Source organism: Nyctereutes procyonoides, unplaced genomic scaffold, assembly GCF_905146905.1.
Source record: "Nyctereutes procyonoides isolate TBG_1078 unplaced genomic scaffold, NYPRO_anot_genome, whole genome shotgun sequence".
NCBI lineage: Eukaryota > Metazoa > Chordata > Mammalia > Carnivora > Canidae > Nyctereutes > Nyctereutes procyonoides.
The window spans coordinates 77,871,187-77,884,570 of NW_026575146.1; the positions used below are offsets into that span (position 1 = coordinate 77,871,187).

At 49.4% G+C, this 13,384-nt stretch overlaps 1 protein-coding gene across 1 annotated transcript; it reads left to right on the forward strand.

The window, feature by feature from the left end:
* The first annotated feature begins 1,116 nt into the window (after positions 1-1,116).
* Positions 1,117-9,590, forward strand: LOC129500995 (carcinoembryonic antigen-related cell adhesion molecule 4-like). Its single transcript, XM_055311967.1, has 6 exons — positions 1,117-1,239; positions 2,053-2,412; positions 7,407-7,527; positions 8,493-8,545; positions 8,876-8,907; positions 9,342-9,590. Exons 1-6 carry the CDS (start codon positions 1,176-1,178, stop codon positions 9,588-9,590), a joined length of 879 nt encoding a protein of 292 aa, XP_055167942.1. The 5' UTR covers positions 1,117-1,175.
* Positions 9,591-13,384: the final 3,794 nt, after the last annotated feature.

The window sequence follows — 13,384 nt, forward strand, 5'->3', positions numbered from 1 at the left end:
CCAACAGACACTGAGAGGGAGGGTCTCCTCAGAACCTTCCCTTGAGAACGAGGAAACCCCAACCACCTGACCTCCCACCACCATCTTTTCTTCCCAGGACATGCAGGAAGTCCTCTTCACACCTGGGAACTGATCTCCTGAGACACCTGGGTTCTGGGTCTGTATTCTTAGAGCAGAGGCCAGGCTGCTGACACCCAGGGATGGACACTTGACCCTCACCAGTCATCACCTTGCCTGTCCCTTTCTCACCCCAGAGTCCTCTCTGTGACCTTGCTGCCAGGAGGAAATCCATCCTCCCCAGAGCAGGTGAGATCACTGGAGAGACCCGGGCCCGGCTGGGCTTCTCTGTTCCAAAGGGAAACGATACCCTGGATCTGGGGACCCTGGGCTGTGTGTGTGGTGCCCACAGATTCAAGGCCAGGACACAGCACAGGCCCCTGAGGGAAGGGACAAGGGTCACCCCGGGTCCAGGAGGATCCGCGACCCTGGGAGCTGGTTAGATGTAGGCTCCGGGGTCCACACCACACCTGCGGAGTCAGATCTGCTTTTCCACAGGATCTGCGGACCCTCCCTGCGTGGGCGCAGAGCAGAGGCGGCCCCGGCGCCACGTCCCGGGGTCTCAGCCTGGCTGCGCATCTGCTAAAGCAGCCTGTCCAGGGGTCACCTGGGCCTCCGCACTCTTGATGACGTTCCCCAGGTGATCCCCAGGCCCGGTGGGGGTGACGTCCCGGGACAGGCGCTCTGGAGGCGGCCCCGGGCTCCCGCTCTGCAGGGGGAAGCCCCAGGGCGAGGAGGGAGGGCTGTGGGGGCGCGGACCCTGCACCTCGCCCCGGAGCTGCGGGGCGCGCCCCGGGCCCGACGCCCCGGGCTCGTGCTCGTGCCAAGCAGGCCCCGTGCGCGCGCTCGCGTCTGCCGGGAAATCCCAGCTGGAGACGGGGAGGCCTCAGCAGCTGCGGGGACCCCCACGGGGACAGAGGAAGGGAACCCGGGACCTCCGTCGGGAGGGGGGGGGCCGGCGAGCCCCCGCCCGGCCCACGTGACCCGGCCCCGCCCCCAGAGGCGGCCCCGCGCGGAGGGGGAAGGACGCGGAGCTGTCGGGCGGGACCGCGGGGCCCGAGCGTCTGCGCGGCTGCAGCTGCTCTCACCCGGGCCGGACGGAGCGGGCAGCGGGCACCATGGAGCCCCCCTCGGCCTCGCCCCGAGCAGGGCGCGGCCCCTGGCAGGAGCTCCTGCTGGCAGGTGAGGGGGCCGATCCCCTGGGAGGGGCGGGAGGACGGGGGAGCGGCGGCCTGGGGCCTCGGGGTGGGGGGGGGACGGGACGGGGCTCCGCAGGGGACGGGGCGGCGGGCGGGGCGGGGGAGCCGGCTCAGCGGCGGGACGGCCTCGGGATCTGCAAGTGGGGAGTGAGGGGCTGGGTCCCAAGGGCCGCCTCACCGGGGACTCAGTTTTGCAAGCTGACGGCAACCACACCAGGGACCCCAAACCCTGCCCTTGCCACCACCCTGGGGTCCTGACCGATAAGCGCCAGACTCGGAGGGCCCTGGGGACGCTCAGCCCTGGGTATTTGCAGCCGGGCCACCCCGGGGTACAGCACAGAGCAGACCAGTCCCTGCTCCCTGAGCTCACTTCTCTGGGAGGAAGACAGACCCGCAGAGACATCTAGAATGTCCTGTCGGGTACTGACACACCTCCTGAAGGAAACAGAGCAGGGGAAGGTCAGATAATGAGGACAGAGGGTCCCCAGAGGAGCAGGTTAGGGCAGGCCTCTCCCAAGGACCCCTTGGGTATGAGCAGTTATCTGAGGGCAGTGAGGGAGTGAGCCACACACATCTGAGGAAGAGCATTCCAAAGAGAGAAATAAACCCAGGGGCACATAAGTAACGTGGACATTCTGCTGACTTTATCGGGAGACACACACAGACACCCAGATATGTGTAAATGCTCACACACCCAGAGCCTGGGGGATTGGAATCTGCTCCATCTCCAGGGCCCCAGCTCTCCATCCCAACACATAGGTCCAAACACTGATCCGTCCCCTCTCTTCCCTCCTAGTCTCACTCTTAATCTCCTGGAACCCGCCCACCACTGCCCAAGTCACTGTGGAGTCCGTGCCTCCCAATGCTGCTGAAGGGAAGGACGCTCTTCTGCGGGTCCTCAATCTGCCTGGGGATACAGCAGGCCTTACCTGGTTCAGAGGGGAAATTGTAGCACCTGTCCATCAAATTCTATTATATGTAGTAGACACACGAGTAATTACCCTGGGGCCTGCACACAGTGGCAGAGAGATAATATACCCCAATGGATCCCTGCTGTTCCAGAACATCACCCTGAACGACACAGGATCCTACATCTTACAAATCATAAACAGAAAATTTGAAACTGCACTAGTACGTGGACAGCTCCGAGTATTCCGTGAGTAATTCCTCTCTCACCTCTGGTGTCGAGTGGGGGGAATTCTACTTCACACATACAGGATTCACAGGCCTGCACTGGGCCTCCATCCCTCTCTGCATTATGTCCCTGTAGTGGTTCAAGCATTTAGGTGGGGACCCACACACACTGGAGACACATTTCCTGAGATACGAATTCCTTTCCTGGAATCCAGACTGTGATCACCTGACAAAGACCCTGCAGGACTCATTCAAGGCCATGCCTGAGGGATCCTCCCCAGACCTCAGTTCAGAAAGCGCTTGCCCAGACCACTGTCTTGGGGCCCCTGATTCTGGTGACTCTGGGAGTCTGTGCCAGGATGGGGTTAGGGCTCCTGTACAGAGCACAGAACTGGGAACAAGGATTTGTTAGAGCTGGTCACCAGCCAAGTGCTCAGTCTCAAGAGCCACTTTGGGGGAGGGACAGAGCCTGGGCCTTCACCTGAGGCTCAGCATGGACAGCACAGACATAGCCGGTCCCCAGTCCATTGGCCAGCTTCTGTGGGGGAACTTGGGGGATACTGGAGGAAGAGCAGCACCCCCAGGAAGGAGCAGAGCAGTGACATGCTCCTGGCAGCTCCTCCTCCACCCAGAATCAGGCCCCGGGAGCCCATTCTTATGGAGGTGAGCAGGAACAGAGGCCATTTGACTGACCAGCTCCAGATGGCCCGGACACACCCACTATTTTCCCCTGACTCCTACTACCATCTAGGGGCAAACCTCAGTGTCTCCTGCCACGCAGCCTCTAACCCACCTGCACAGTATTCTTGGCTTATCAGTGGGAGGCCCCAGCCATCCACACAGGAGCTCTTTATCCCCAACATCACTGCCAACGATAGCAGATTCTATACCTGCCTCGTCTATAACTCTGGCACCTGCCTCAATAAGACCACAGTCAAGACTATCACAGTCTCTGGCATCCCTGGAGCATCTGCACTGAGCACTGTGGTGAAGGTCTGTCTGCCTTTCAGAAAAGAGCCTGGAAAAGTTATTTCCCCTTTGCTCCACACGATCAAGTCCCAGATCTCTCCCTCAACTCTCCTACTACATGTCTGCAGGTGTTTCTTCCCCTTGCTCTCAGATTTTATTATTTTTATTTTTTTATTTATTTACGATAGGCACACAGTGAGAGAGAGAGAGGCAGAGACACAGGCAGAGTGAGAAGCAGGCTCCACCGGGAGCCCGACGTGGGATTCGATCCCGGGTCTCCAGGATCGCGCCCTGGGCCAAAGGCAGGCGCCAAACCGCTGCGCCATCCAGGGATCCCGCTCTCAGATTTTTCATTGCAGACTTTGAGTTCAGCCTGGAATGTGGGAAGAGGGGTTCTCAGCTCCAGAAAGCCCGTCGCATAAAAGTAGGCTTTGCAAATGGGGAAGAAAGAAGAGTCATCAGGGTCAAGTTGCTTTTTGCTGTTGTTAAATTGCAGAAGTGCTTTATATATTCTGGATATTAACCTCTTACCAGATATGAGTTGCAAATGTTTCCTTCCAATTTGTGAGTTGCCATCACTTTTTTTTAGTGAACTTTAGTTGACACACAATGTGTCATTAGTTTCAGGTGTACAACATAGTACTACATAGTACAACGTAGATTGAACAACTCTATATGTTATGCTGTTTCCACCCAATGTAATTCGCATCTGCCACCATGCAGCCCCAATAAAATACATTGACTGTTTTTCCTGTGCTGTACATTTCATCCCTATATCCTGTTCATTCCATAAACTAGAGCTACACCACTGCTAACTGTGTTTGGATGCACAGAAGATGGAATCCCATTCATCTATTTGTTGTTGTTGTTGTATTTGCTTTAGTGTCATATCTAAGAAATCATTGGGAAATTCAGTTTCAGTAAGTTTTTACTTTATATTTTCTTCTATAGATTTTTATATAGTCTTCCAAACTAGTGTTTAAATGTTTGATCATTTTAAGTTATTAATTTCTATGCAGGACGTAAGGTCAGGTCCAACTTAATTCATTTGCATGCATATCCAGTGATCCCAGCAACATTTCTTGAATAGAAACATTTCTATTCAAGAACATTTCTCCTTTGAATGGTCATGACAGCCTTATTGAAAATCATTGGACTACATATGTCCGGGTTTGTGTCTGGGGTGCCTATTTTATTCCACTGATCCCTATGTCTGTCTTTAAACCACATCAATATAATGATATTGGCTACTGTGATTCTGCAGTCAGGAAGTAGGAGCCCTCCAACTTTGTTCTTTTTCAAAACAATTTTGGGGAAAAAAAACAAAAAACAAAACAAAACAAAACAATTTTGGTATTTGACGTCCCTGAGATTCCATGTGAATTTTTGGATTTCCTATTTCTGCAAAATATTTCCTTAACAATTTGATAGGGAGGCACCTGGCTGACTCAAATGGTGGAGTATGAGACTCTTGATCTAGGGGTTGTAGGTTTGACCCTCATGTTGGGTGGAGAGATTACTTAAAAAGAAGTCTTAAAAAAAGATTTTGATAGTAATTACATGGGCTCTATGGACCTCTTTAGTCAACATTGCCATCTTAACAGTAGGAAGTCTTATCATCCATGAACATGGGATATCTTTCCATATATTGGTGTCCTCTGTAATTTCTTTCAGCAATGATTTATAGAATTCCATAGACAATATTGACTCATAAATTAATTCCTAAGTATTTTTTCTTTTTTCCTAAGTATTTTATTTTTACTGTTCTTACAAATAGAATTGTTTTCCTAATTCCTTTTTTGGGTACATCACTGTTAGTGTTAGCCACGCAGTCCTTTTTGTATGTTTATTTTGTATCCTGCAATTTTTTACAATTGCTTATTAGCTCAACAGTTTTTTGCATGTCATCTTTAAGGGTTTGTACATATAATTTCATGTCATCTGCAGACAGACATAATTGTGCTTATTCCTTTCCAATTTGATTCCAATCCAACTAATTCTGTTTTTTTTTTCCTCCTAAGTATTTAGGCCTGGACTTCTGTACTGTATTTAATACTGGTGGTGTCAATGGCATGTTTATCCTCTATCTGATCTTAGAATGCTTTCAATGTTTCATCATGGAGTACGAGGCTTGCTAAGAGTGTTTCATAAAAGCCTTCATTATGTTGTAGTAGTTTCCTTCTATTCCCAAGGGTGCAAGTATTCTGTATACAGTGACCACTTCTCTACAGAAGGGATGAGAGTCAATCCACAGATCTGGAAGTGAAAGTCTTCTTCAGAGTGAGAAATCCTGTAGATTGAAAATCCTTTGAATCCTAAGGTTATGCTGAATGGGCAGGCCACTCTCACTCCCTAGTAAATTATAACAGTATGAATGCCTTCCCTATTTTACACAAAGCTGCCTTGGACACAGAGAGGGAAGGGCTGTGAGTCTTCCTCCCCCAACACATATGGAAAGTTATATAAGGAAAGAGACCTGATCTTTAAGTCACAAAAGTTCAAGAAATTTACAGTTTTCCATGGGAAAAAATTCCCCCTGGTGACATGGTTGACCATGTGGGGGAAGAGATTGCTGATGCTGATGTTAGAGAGATGTCCAGGCAGAGCAGACACATGACTGAGGGACAGAAGGAAATGTAAGGGTCAGAGGGGGAGGTACAGCCCTAGTACAGACCATCACCTGACAAAAGACACTCATCTTCTGCAATCATCAGGGCAATATTCTGGGACACCTTTACAGAGTTTTCTGGGACTCTTAGAGTGGCTGTGATCTCAAAGGAAGGAGCATGGCCTCAGGCCCACTCTCATTGCATCTCCTGTATTTCTCCAAAGAGCCACAGGCCCAGGACTCTTGCCAGGGCAGCACAACACAGTCACAGAAGATAAGGACTCTGTGTTCCTGACTTGCTCTGCAAGTAATGCTGGGGTCTCTATCCAGTGGTTCTTGATTGGCCAGAATCTAAAGCTCATGGAGAGAAGGAAGCTGTCCCAGGGCAACCCCACAATGACCATATTCCCTGTCAGGAGGGAGGATTCTGGGAATTACCAGTATGAGGTCTCCAAGGTGGTCAGTTGCAGCAAAAGTGACCCCATCAAGCTAGATGTGATCTGTGAGTGACCCTCGTTCACCATACCTTCCTCCATGTATATTTTGCTGGTAGGGGGTGTGAAATGGATGCAGCCTCAGAGAAGATGGGAGACTCCTCCAGAGCCTCTAGGGAAATGTCCTTAAGATCCCCAGAATTAAACTACTCTTGTTAGCATCTTGGTTCTGATATATATAAGCCGTGGACCTCAAGCAAAATGCTCAATCTCCTGAACCTCCATTTTCTCATCTATAAAACTGGAAAGAACAGCTGGACCTTAGGGCTGTCATGAGAGTTGTTTATATGGGTTCATGAGATGAAATCTTGAGGTAGCATCATACGCAGATTTAGGACTCAATGAAATTAGCAGGTATTTTTCCTTTATTAAGTTTTTGTTACTAGCTGTAATATCATGTGGACTTGAGATTAAGTGTTCTGTTATCAAGTTCCAGCTCTGTCACCTTCATTAATTTAGTTAATCCCTTTACACAATGCAGATGCTCATTTTGCACTGTGGGGATGATACCCAGGCCCTCCCGGGAGGAGAAGCAGTACATGAGATAATACTTCTCTTGTGCCTTTCACAGAGCTGACCTCAAAAGCAGTCAGCTAATGGTATTCTCTTTAATTAGTGTTGAGTGGACAGGTAAGGGCCTCCTTCTAAGGCCATCAATGATGATGAAATGGAGGATGCGGAGGAAGAGGCATAATGTGAAAGGAAATTGAACTGGATGCCAAGGCTGGCCCTGGAGGTGGAAAGATAACTTGAAGATTATAGCATGTCCATGGTTTCACTGTGTGGAACTGAAATAATGCAGTGGCCAAGGGGGTCAGGACACACAGCACCCAGACTTTGGTGGCCTTGCCTTCCTCCCTAAGCAGGTCCTTCCCACACTGTCCCTCCTGGTTTCCCCAGTTTTGACTTTGGATTCCTTCTCCTCCCTTTTTCTTCTTATTTCAGATGAAAGAAGCACCATAGGCCTCCCTGTGGGGTCCATCATTGGCATTGCACTCGTGGTCCTGATTGGAGTAGCACTTGTGGCCACACTGGGGTATCTCCTGATCTGCACAAGGACTGGAAGGTACAATGGCAGAGGCTGATTCTGTCCCACAGCTGACCTCTGGGCGGGAGGGAGAACCCTTCCTGACCTAGAATTCTGGGTTTGGCTCTTCCAGGCCTCCCAACTGCCCCCTGGGTTTTCCCTCTCATTCCTTCAGGCTCCTTCTTCATTAGCTGCAGACCTGGGTGCTTCCTTCACAGCCCTCTCTGTTATAAATTAGAGACAATTAGGGAAAAGCTCCACAGGGTTGTCCTGGATCACTTGGCAAATCTACAGCAGTACAGACAAGAGTAAGTGCTTAGTAAACAGCAACTCTCATGGTTTATATAAGTCCACAGGCCTTTTAGGGGGATTTGTGGCCTCAGGATGTGAGGGTGGTCCTGGCCAATTACACCCAAGGGAGACTGGAAGAGCCTTCCAGGCCAGGTAGGGTCATCGCCCAAAATGGCAGGTGCAGGAACCATAGGTTCTGTTGTGTGAGACAAGAGAACCTGGGCTCATACAGGGAGAGGTCCTGGGATGTCCTTTATGCCTCTTTCAGGCTGATGGACAGAGAATACAGGCTGTTGACACACTACAGCATCTCCTGGCCTGAGGGGGTGAAGGTCTGGCCACAGGAGGGGCCTCAGATTCAGGGATCCAGCATCCTCAGGTCTCCCCACATGTCCTGCATTTACAGCTGCAGACTTGCAGCTCCATTCAGTCAAATCCTTTGTTTGATTCCTCTCCTGGGTCCTCCGTCCCATTTCAGGACACTTTCTCTTAGATCCCATTGCCTGCGGGTCTTCTGCTCTGGGCCTAGGACAGACCTGCTCTAAAGTCCTTTCCTTATCCCCTCTCCTGGGCCCTTACTCTCCTAAACAGCAGTAGTGGAGAGAGAGTTCTCTAAATCCTGCCTGAAATGAGGATTCTCTTTGTCTCCTATTCCAACACCAATGATATGACCTCACCCTGCATCCCACCTCAGTAAGGATGTTTTCTCCTAGGACCAGTGGCTGGTGTAATCTCAGAGAGTTCGGGGGCCCAGCATCCACCCCTTGTGAGTATCTCTTCATCCTGGGTGGGACTGGGAGTCATAAAATCCTGCTGCATTGTGTGAATCCTGCCAGTCACCCACCCTTGGAGCCTCTGATCCTTTTTCTAGGGCTTCTGCACAGAGGTCCTCACTGGTCATACTCCCTGACCTGTGGAAATAGATCATAGGTCACCTGGCCCTCATTGGTCCCTAAAATGGCCAGTGGGTCTCTACCTGGGGGGGCTGTCCTCCTTCTTCCCTGGTTTTCTGAGAGCTAAAGATGTGTCCCTGACTGGGAGGGTGGGCCTAAGCCTCCTCACAGCCCTGGATGCTAACTCCTGTCTCTGCTCACAGGCCATGCTCCAGCCAGCAGCTCCATATCCCCGGTAAGCCCCTCTCCCCCACTCTTTCCACTGGGGATCAGACTGTACAAGCTCAAGGCGGGGCCATCAATCAAATTCCACAGCACAGCGTGGACCCTGCTTCCACCAGAGTAGCCAGGACAAGGCAAACCCTTTTCTGCCAGGAGTGGACCCACTTCAGGGACAGAACCACACCCCACCATGTTCTGAGTTTCCCCTGCTCCCCTGAATTGGCCAAAAGTGAACCCTGGAGTCCATCCAGGGGCAGGGTGGGCATTGGGATCATCAGCCAATGGTCCTGGGGTAACAGAAATGGGGCAGGAAGTGCAGTGGGGAGTGGTCTGGGACAGGGGTTTGGTTATCAGGCTTGGAGAAGGCTGCTCTCAAGGTAGAACTGGTCATTTCTGTAGAGATGACACTCCCACTCTATCTACCAACACCCATTCTCTCCTGTTTAGGATTCCCTGCCCAACCCCACAGCAGAAGTTCCTATCTACCAGGTGAGTGTGGGCAATGGTAGTTTGGGTCCCCATAGCTTTATGGGCCAGAGGATCTGCCCCCAGCCTACCACAGGCTGTGCTCTCAGATTCAGGAAACAGCAGAACAAAGGGAAACAAGAGGTAGTAGGAGGTATAAGGGGCCTGGAAAAGAAACCAGCCACAGAGCCCAGCTCTCAGAGTTGCTGCCCGGGTGGTCCTAGATTCTGAAAGTCACCCAGATATGTTCTCAGAAGTTTACAGGGGTTCATAGGCCTCTTCCTGTTTACAGGAATTACAACATCCTGACACAGACATTTACTGCCAGATTAACCACAAAGCAGAAGTGGCTACTTAGTTTCACCCTGGAACCCTCCTTCCGGGGGCTCGCCTGTGACCCCAGGCCGTAGGTGGGGTCAGGAGCCACTGCCTGAGCCACAGAGCCAGTGCTAAGCCTTGAAGATATTCAGGGATATGGATCAAGGGTCAAGTTCATCATCCTCCTTCACTAAGTACAAACCGCTGGTGAGTAGCCTGAACTTGGTCATCTGACTGTGGAGTAACTTTCTGCAGTGATGTCCATAGCACCCTCACTGCCCTGAGTGTTAGAGACAGAGGCCAGTCCACACTCTCTGCAGCCTTCTTCACCTCCTTCTTGTCATTAATGCTTCTCTGAAGAGTGGAAGAAAGCAGACACACCTAGATCAAGGCTCCCAAGCCCTGGGAAGGCCTGAGGGTCCTCAGCACCACGGACAGCATCTCAGCCCTGCTCCTCCCAGGACTTGAGCAGAGAGGAGGTAGAGACTGCTGGAGAGGCTGCCCATTTCTGTTCTACAGAAGAAAATGCAATTGAGGCAGAATGCGATCACAGGGACAACCCAATTCTGCTCTCATCTCTCAATCCTAAATCTTTTGCACATATGTGGATGTCACGAGTTGGCTCCCTGCATGGCTGATGGATACATCCAGAGGGTGTCCTGGGGGAGGCCGGGAGTCTGCTCCAGCCTCTTGAGGAACCTCCTGGCCCCTGAGGGTCAGGCCATTCCCTTGCCTACTGAAGGCAGGAATGTTTCATAATTAACTTCTGACCCTTAGTGCCTGGCCTTGGAAACACACCCATCACCCATCACCCTGCCCCCCTGAGCACAGTATCCTGTTTCCTGAGCCCCAGCTGAGCCTCCCAGGTAGCAGGGCTGAGCAGAACCCTGGGCTCTTTTCACAGCTCCTCCTGACTGAGCCCTGTGCCTGGTGTTAGAGTCCTTTGCCCTCTGCCTGCCCTTCCAGGCAGAGCAAACATTCCACTCAAGAGCAAGTGGAGCAAGGGCGCTTCTTCAAGGGCAAGAAGATCTCCCAAGATAGAAACCAACATCTGAGGGTTCCTGCACATGCCTGTGGCCCCTCAGAGGGAGAGAAGAGACGAGGGCCCTCACAGGCTCCCCCATCTTCCTCTTTCACATCCACATCCCACCCACAGAACCAACCCTGATGCTACAATCCCAGCCCTGCCTTTCTATGGGGCTCAGGTCCATTCTGTCCACTGACAGTGTCCAACATCAGGGTCACCTGGATGCTCTTCTCTTTATGATTCCTTTCTTTCTTTTCTTTCTTTTTTTCGTTTTTGCTTTCAATTGGGTTCTCTTTGCTTTTATTTTCCTAGTTCTTGTGGTAGGACATGAGATTTTTGATTTGAGATATTTCCTCCATTGTAATGTAAGCATTTCAGGGTATAAATTCCCCTCAACACACAGCATAAGTTGCATCCCATAATGGTGCAGATTTTTTTCAGTGTATCTAATTTAATTCTGTGTATTTTAAAAACTTTCTTTGAGTGTTCTCTTTTGATCTATAGTTTATTTACATATATGTAGCTTACTTTCAAAATGTTTTGGAGATTTTTCTGTTGTCTTTCTTTTATTGATTTCTAGTTTGATTACTGTTTTCAGAGAACATACTCTGATTTCATTTATTTTAAATTTGGTTAGGGGCAGGGCACTGGGTGGTTAAGTCCATTAAACATCTGCCTTGGCAGGGTCATGATCCCAGGGTTGGAATGGAGCCATCAGCCATCACTGAGATCGAGATCCCCTGGGATCAAACCCCCATCTAATCCCCTGCTCAGCAGGGAGCGTATTTCTCTCTCTTCCTCTGCTGCTCCTCCTGCTTCTGCTCTCTCACCCTCTCTCTCAAATAAATAAAATCTTTTAAAAAGTAAATTTGGTTACAGGCAGCTCTCTCCCTCCATGTGTGTTGAATGTGACTCTTGATCTCAGGAACATGTATGTGTTCTAGCCCCTCTTTAGGGATAGAGTTTACTTCAAAATGAAGTAAATTTGGTTAGTTTTAGATAGCATACCAAACATAAGCAACAGAGAATGATGAATTGCACATCTTTTACTTTGACCATTCTTTAATAGCAGGTCAGTGGCAACAAATTTTCATACTCTTCCTGCATCAGAAAATTTCCTTGTTTCCCCTTTACTCCTGAGGATCATTCTGCCAGAAACAGGATCTGTCCTCCACTTGAAAAATGGGCCACTTCCTTCTGGCCTCCAAACTGCCAGGTACAAAACCTACCGTCACTGTTCCTTAATACGCAATGGGTGGTTTCTTGGGCTGATTTTCAAGATTTTCTTTTCTCTTGTCTTTAAGAAGCTTACCACGGGGATCCCTGGGTGGCGCAGCAGTTTGGCGCCTGCCTTTGGCCCAGGGCGCGATCCTGGAGACCCGGGATCGAATCCCATTTCGGGCTCCCGGTGCATGGAGCCTGCTTCTCCCTCTGCCTGTGTCTCTGCCTCTCTCTCTCTCTCTGTGACTATCATAAATAAATAAAAATTAAAAAAGAAGCTTACTATGTGTCTTAGTGACTGCTTATCATGCTTGAGGTTCACTCAGCTTGTTGGACCATTATTTCTTCAGATACTTTTTTCCTAATTTTGGTATTCAGTGGTGCCAATGTGAGATCTTTTCCTTTTTTTTTTAAATTTAAGAATTATTTATTTATTTGAAAAAGAGAGGGGGAGAGATCCCTCCCAATAAGGAGGAGTGGCAGAGGGAGAGAGAGGGAAAAAATCCTCAAGCAGACTCCCTGCTGAGCAAGGAGCCCGATGCAAGACTCCATCCCAGGACCCTGGGATCATGACTTGAGCCAAAGGCAGATACTCAAACACTGAGCCACCCAGGTGCCCCAGGGTTATTTTTTTTCAATTGGGGCATGGAGCTTTATGTTATAGAAGTACACACAAATGTATTTATAAACCATATTCTATAATTTCTAATATTTAATCCAGTGGGTGGAGGTATAGAAGGGAGATAGATACAAGGTTTATCAGGAGTTGATGCTTTGGAGCTGGAGATGGGTACATGGGGGTTCAGGATACCATTCTTTCTGGTATAATGAAGTATACTCCATTTGTATATGTTTGTATACAAACTCTGTTTTCTATCTTTGGGAATTTCTATGTGAAAAGATTCTCAGGAAAGAGGAACAAATTTCCAGTTCAGAAGTTTTATCAGTGAGTTTCACAGAACTTTCAAGAGAAATGGCCTCAAAATTATACAAATTTAACTATAGGATAGAGTAGGAATATCCCCCAACTCATTCAGAGATTAGTATAACTCTTAAATTGAAATAGACCAAACACAAAGGTACAAAAAGAGGAAATTATCAGGCCAGTTATCCTCATGAACAGAGGCAAAAATGCTAAAGCAGGTATTCTCAAACTAAATCTAACAGTACATAGAATAAGGCAGTAGACCAGGACTAAGTTCAGTTTGTCCCAGGAAAGCAAAGGTGATTGAACATTAGAAGTGTGTCAATGGGAGAACATGGGTGGTTCAGTCAGATAAGCAGTCGGCTCTTGATTTTGGCTCAGGTCATGAAGTCAGGGCCCTGGGTTGATCCCTGTGTGAGGTTCTGTGCCTGCTTGAGGATTTCTCTCCCTCTCCTCCTGCCCCTCCCCCTTCTCTCAAATAAATAAATATATATTTTTAAAAAGGAATTTATACATCAAAGAGGGCAGGAACTT

What these genes read in the sequence shown, in the direction of transcription:
- LOC129500995 (XM_055311967.1), top strand. Translation starts at nt 1,176, where the DNA reads ATGGAGCCCCCCTCGGCCTCGCCCCGAGCAGGGCGCGGCCCCTGGCAG. An exon ending in TGGACAGCTCCGAGTATTCC is followed by an intron (nt 2,413 to 7,406) that starts GTGAGTAATTCC and finishes TTCTTATTTCAG; the next exon opens with ATGAAAGAAGCACCATAGGC. An exon ending in CCAGCAGCTCCATATCCCCG is followed by an intron (nt 8,908 to 9,341) that starts GTAAGCCCCTCT and finishes TCTCCTGTTTAG; the next exon opens with GATTCCCTGCCCAACCCCAC.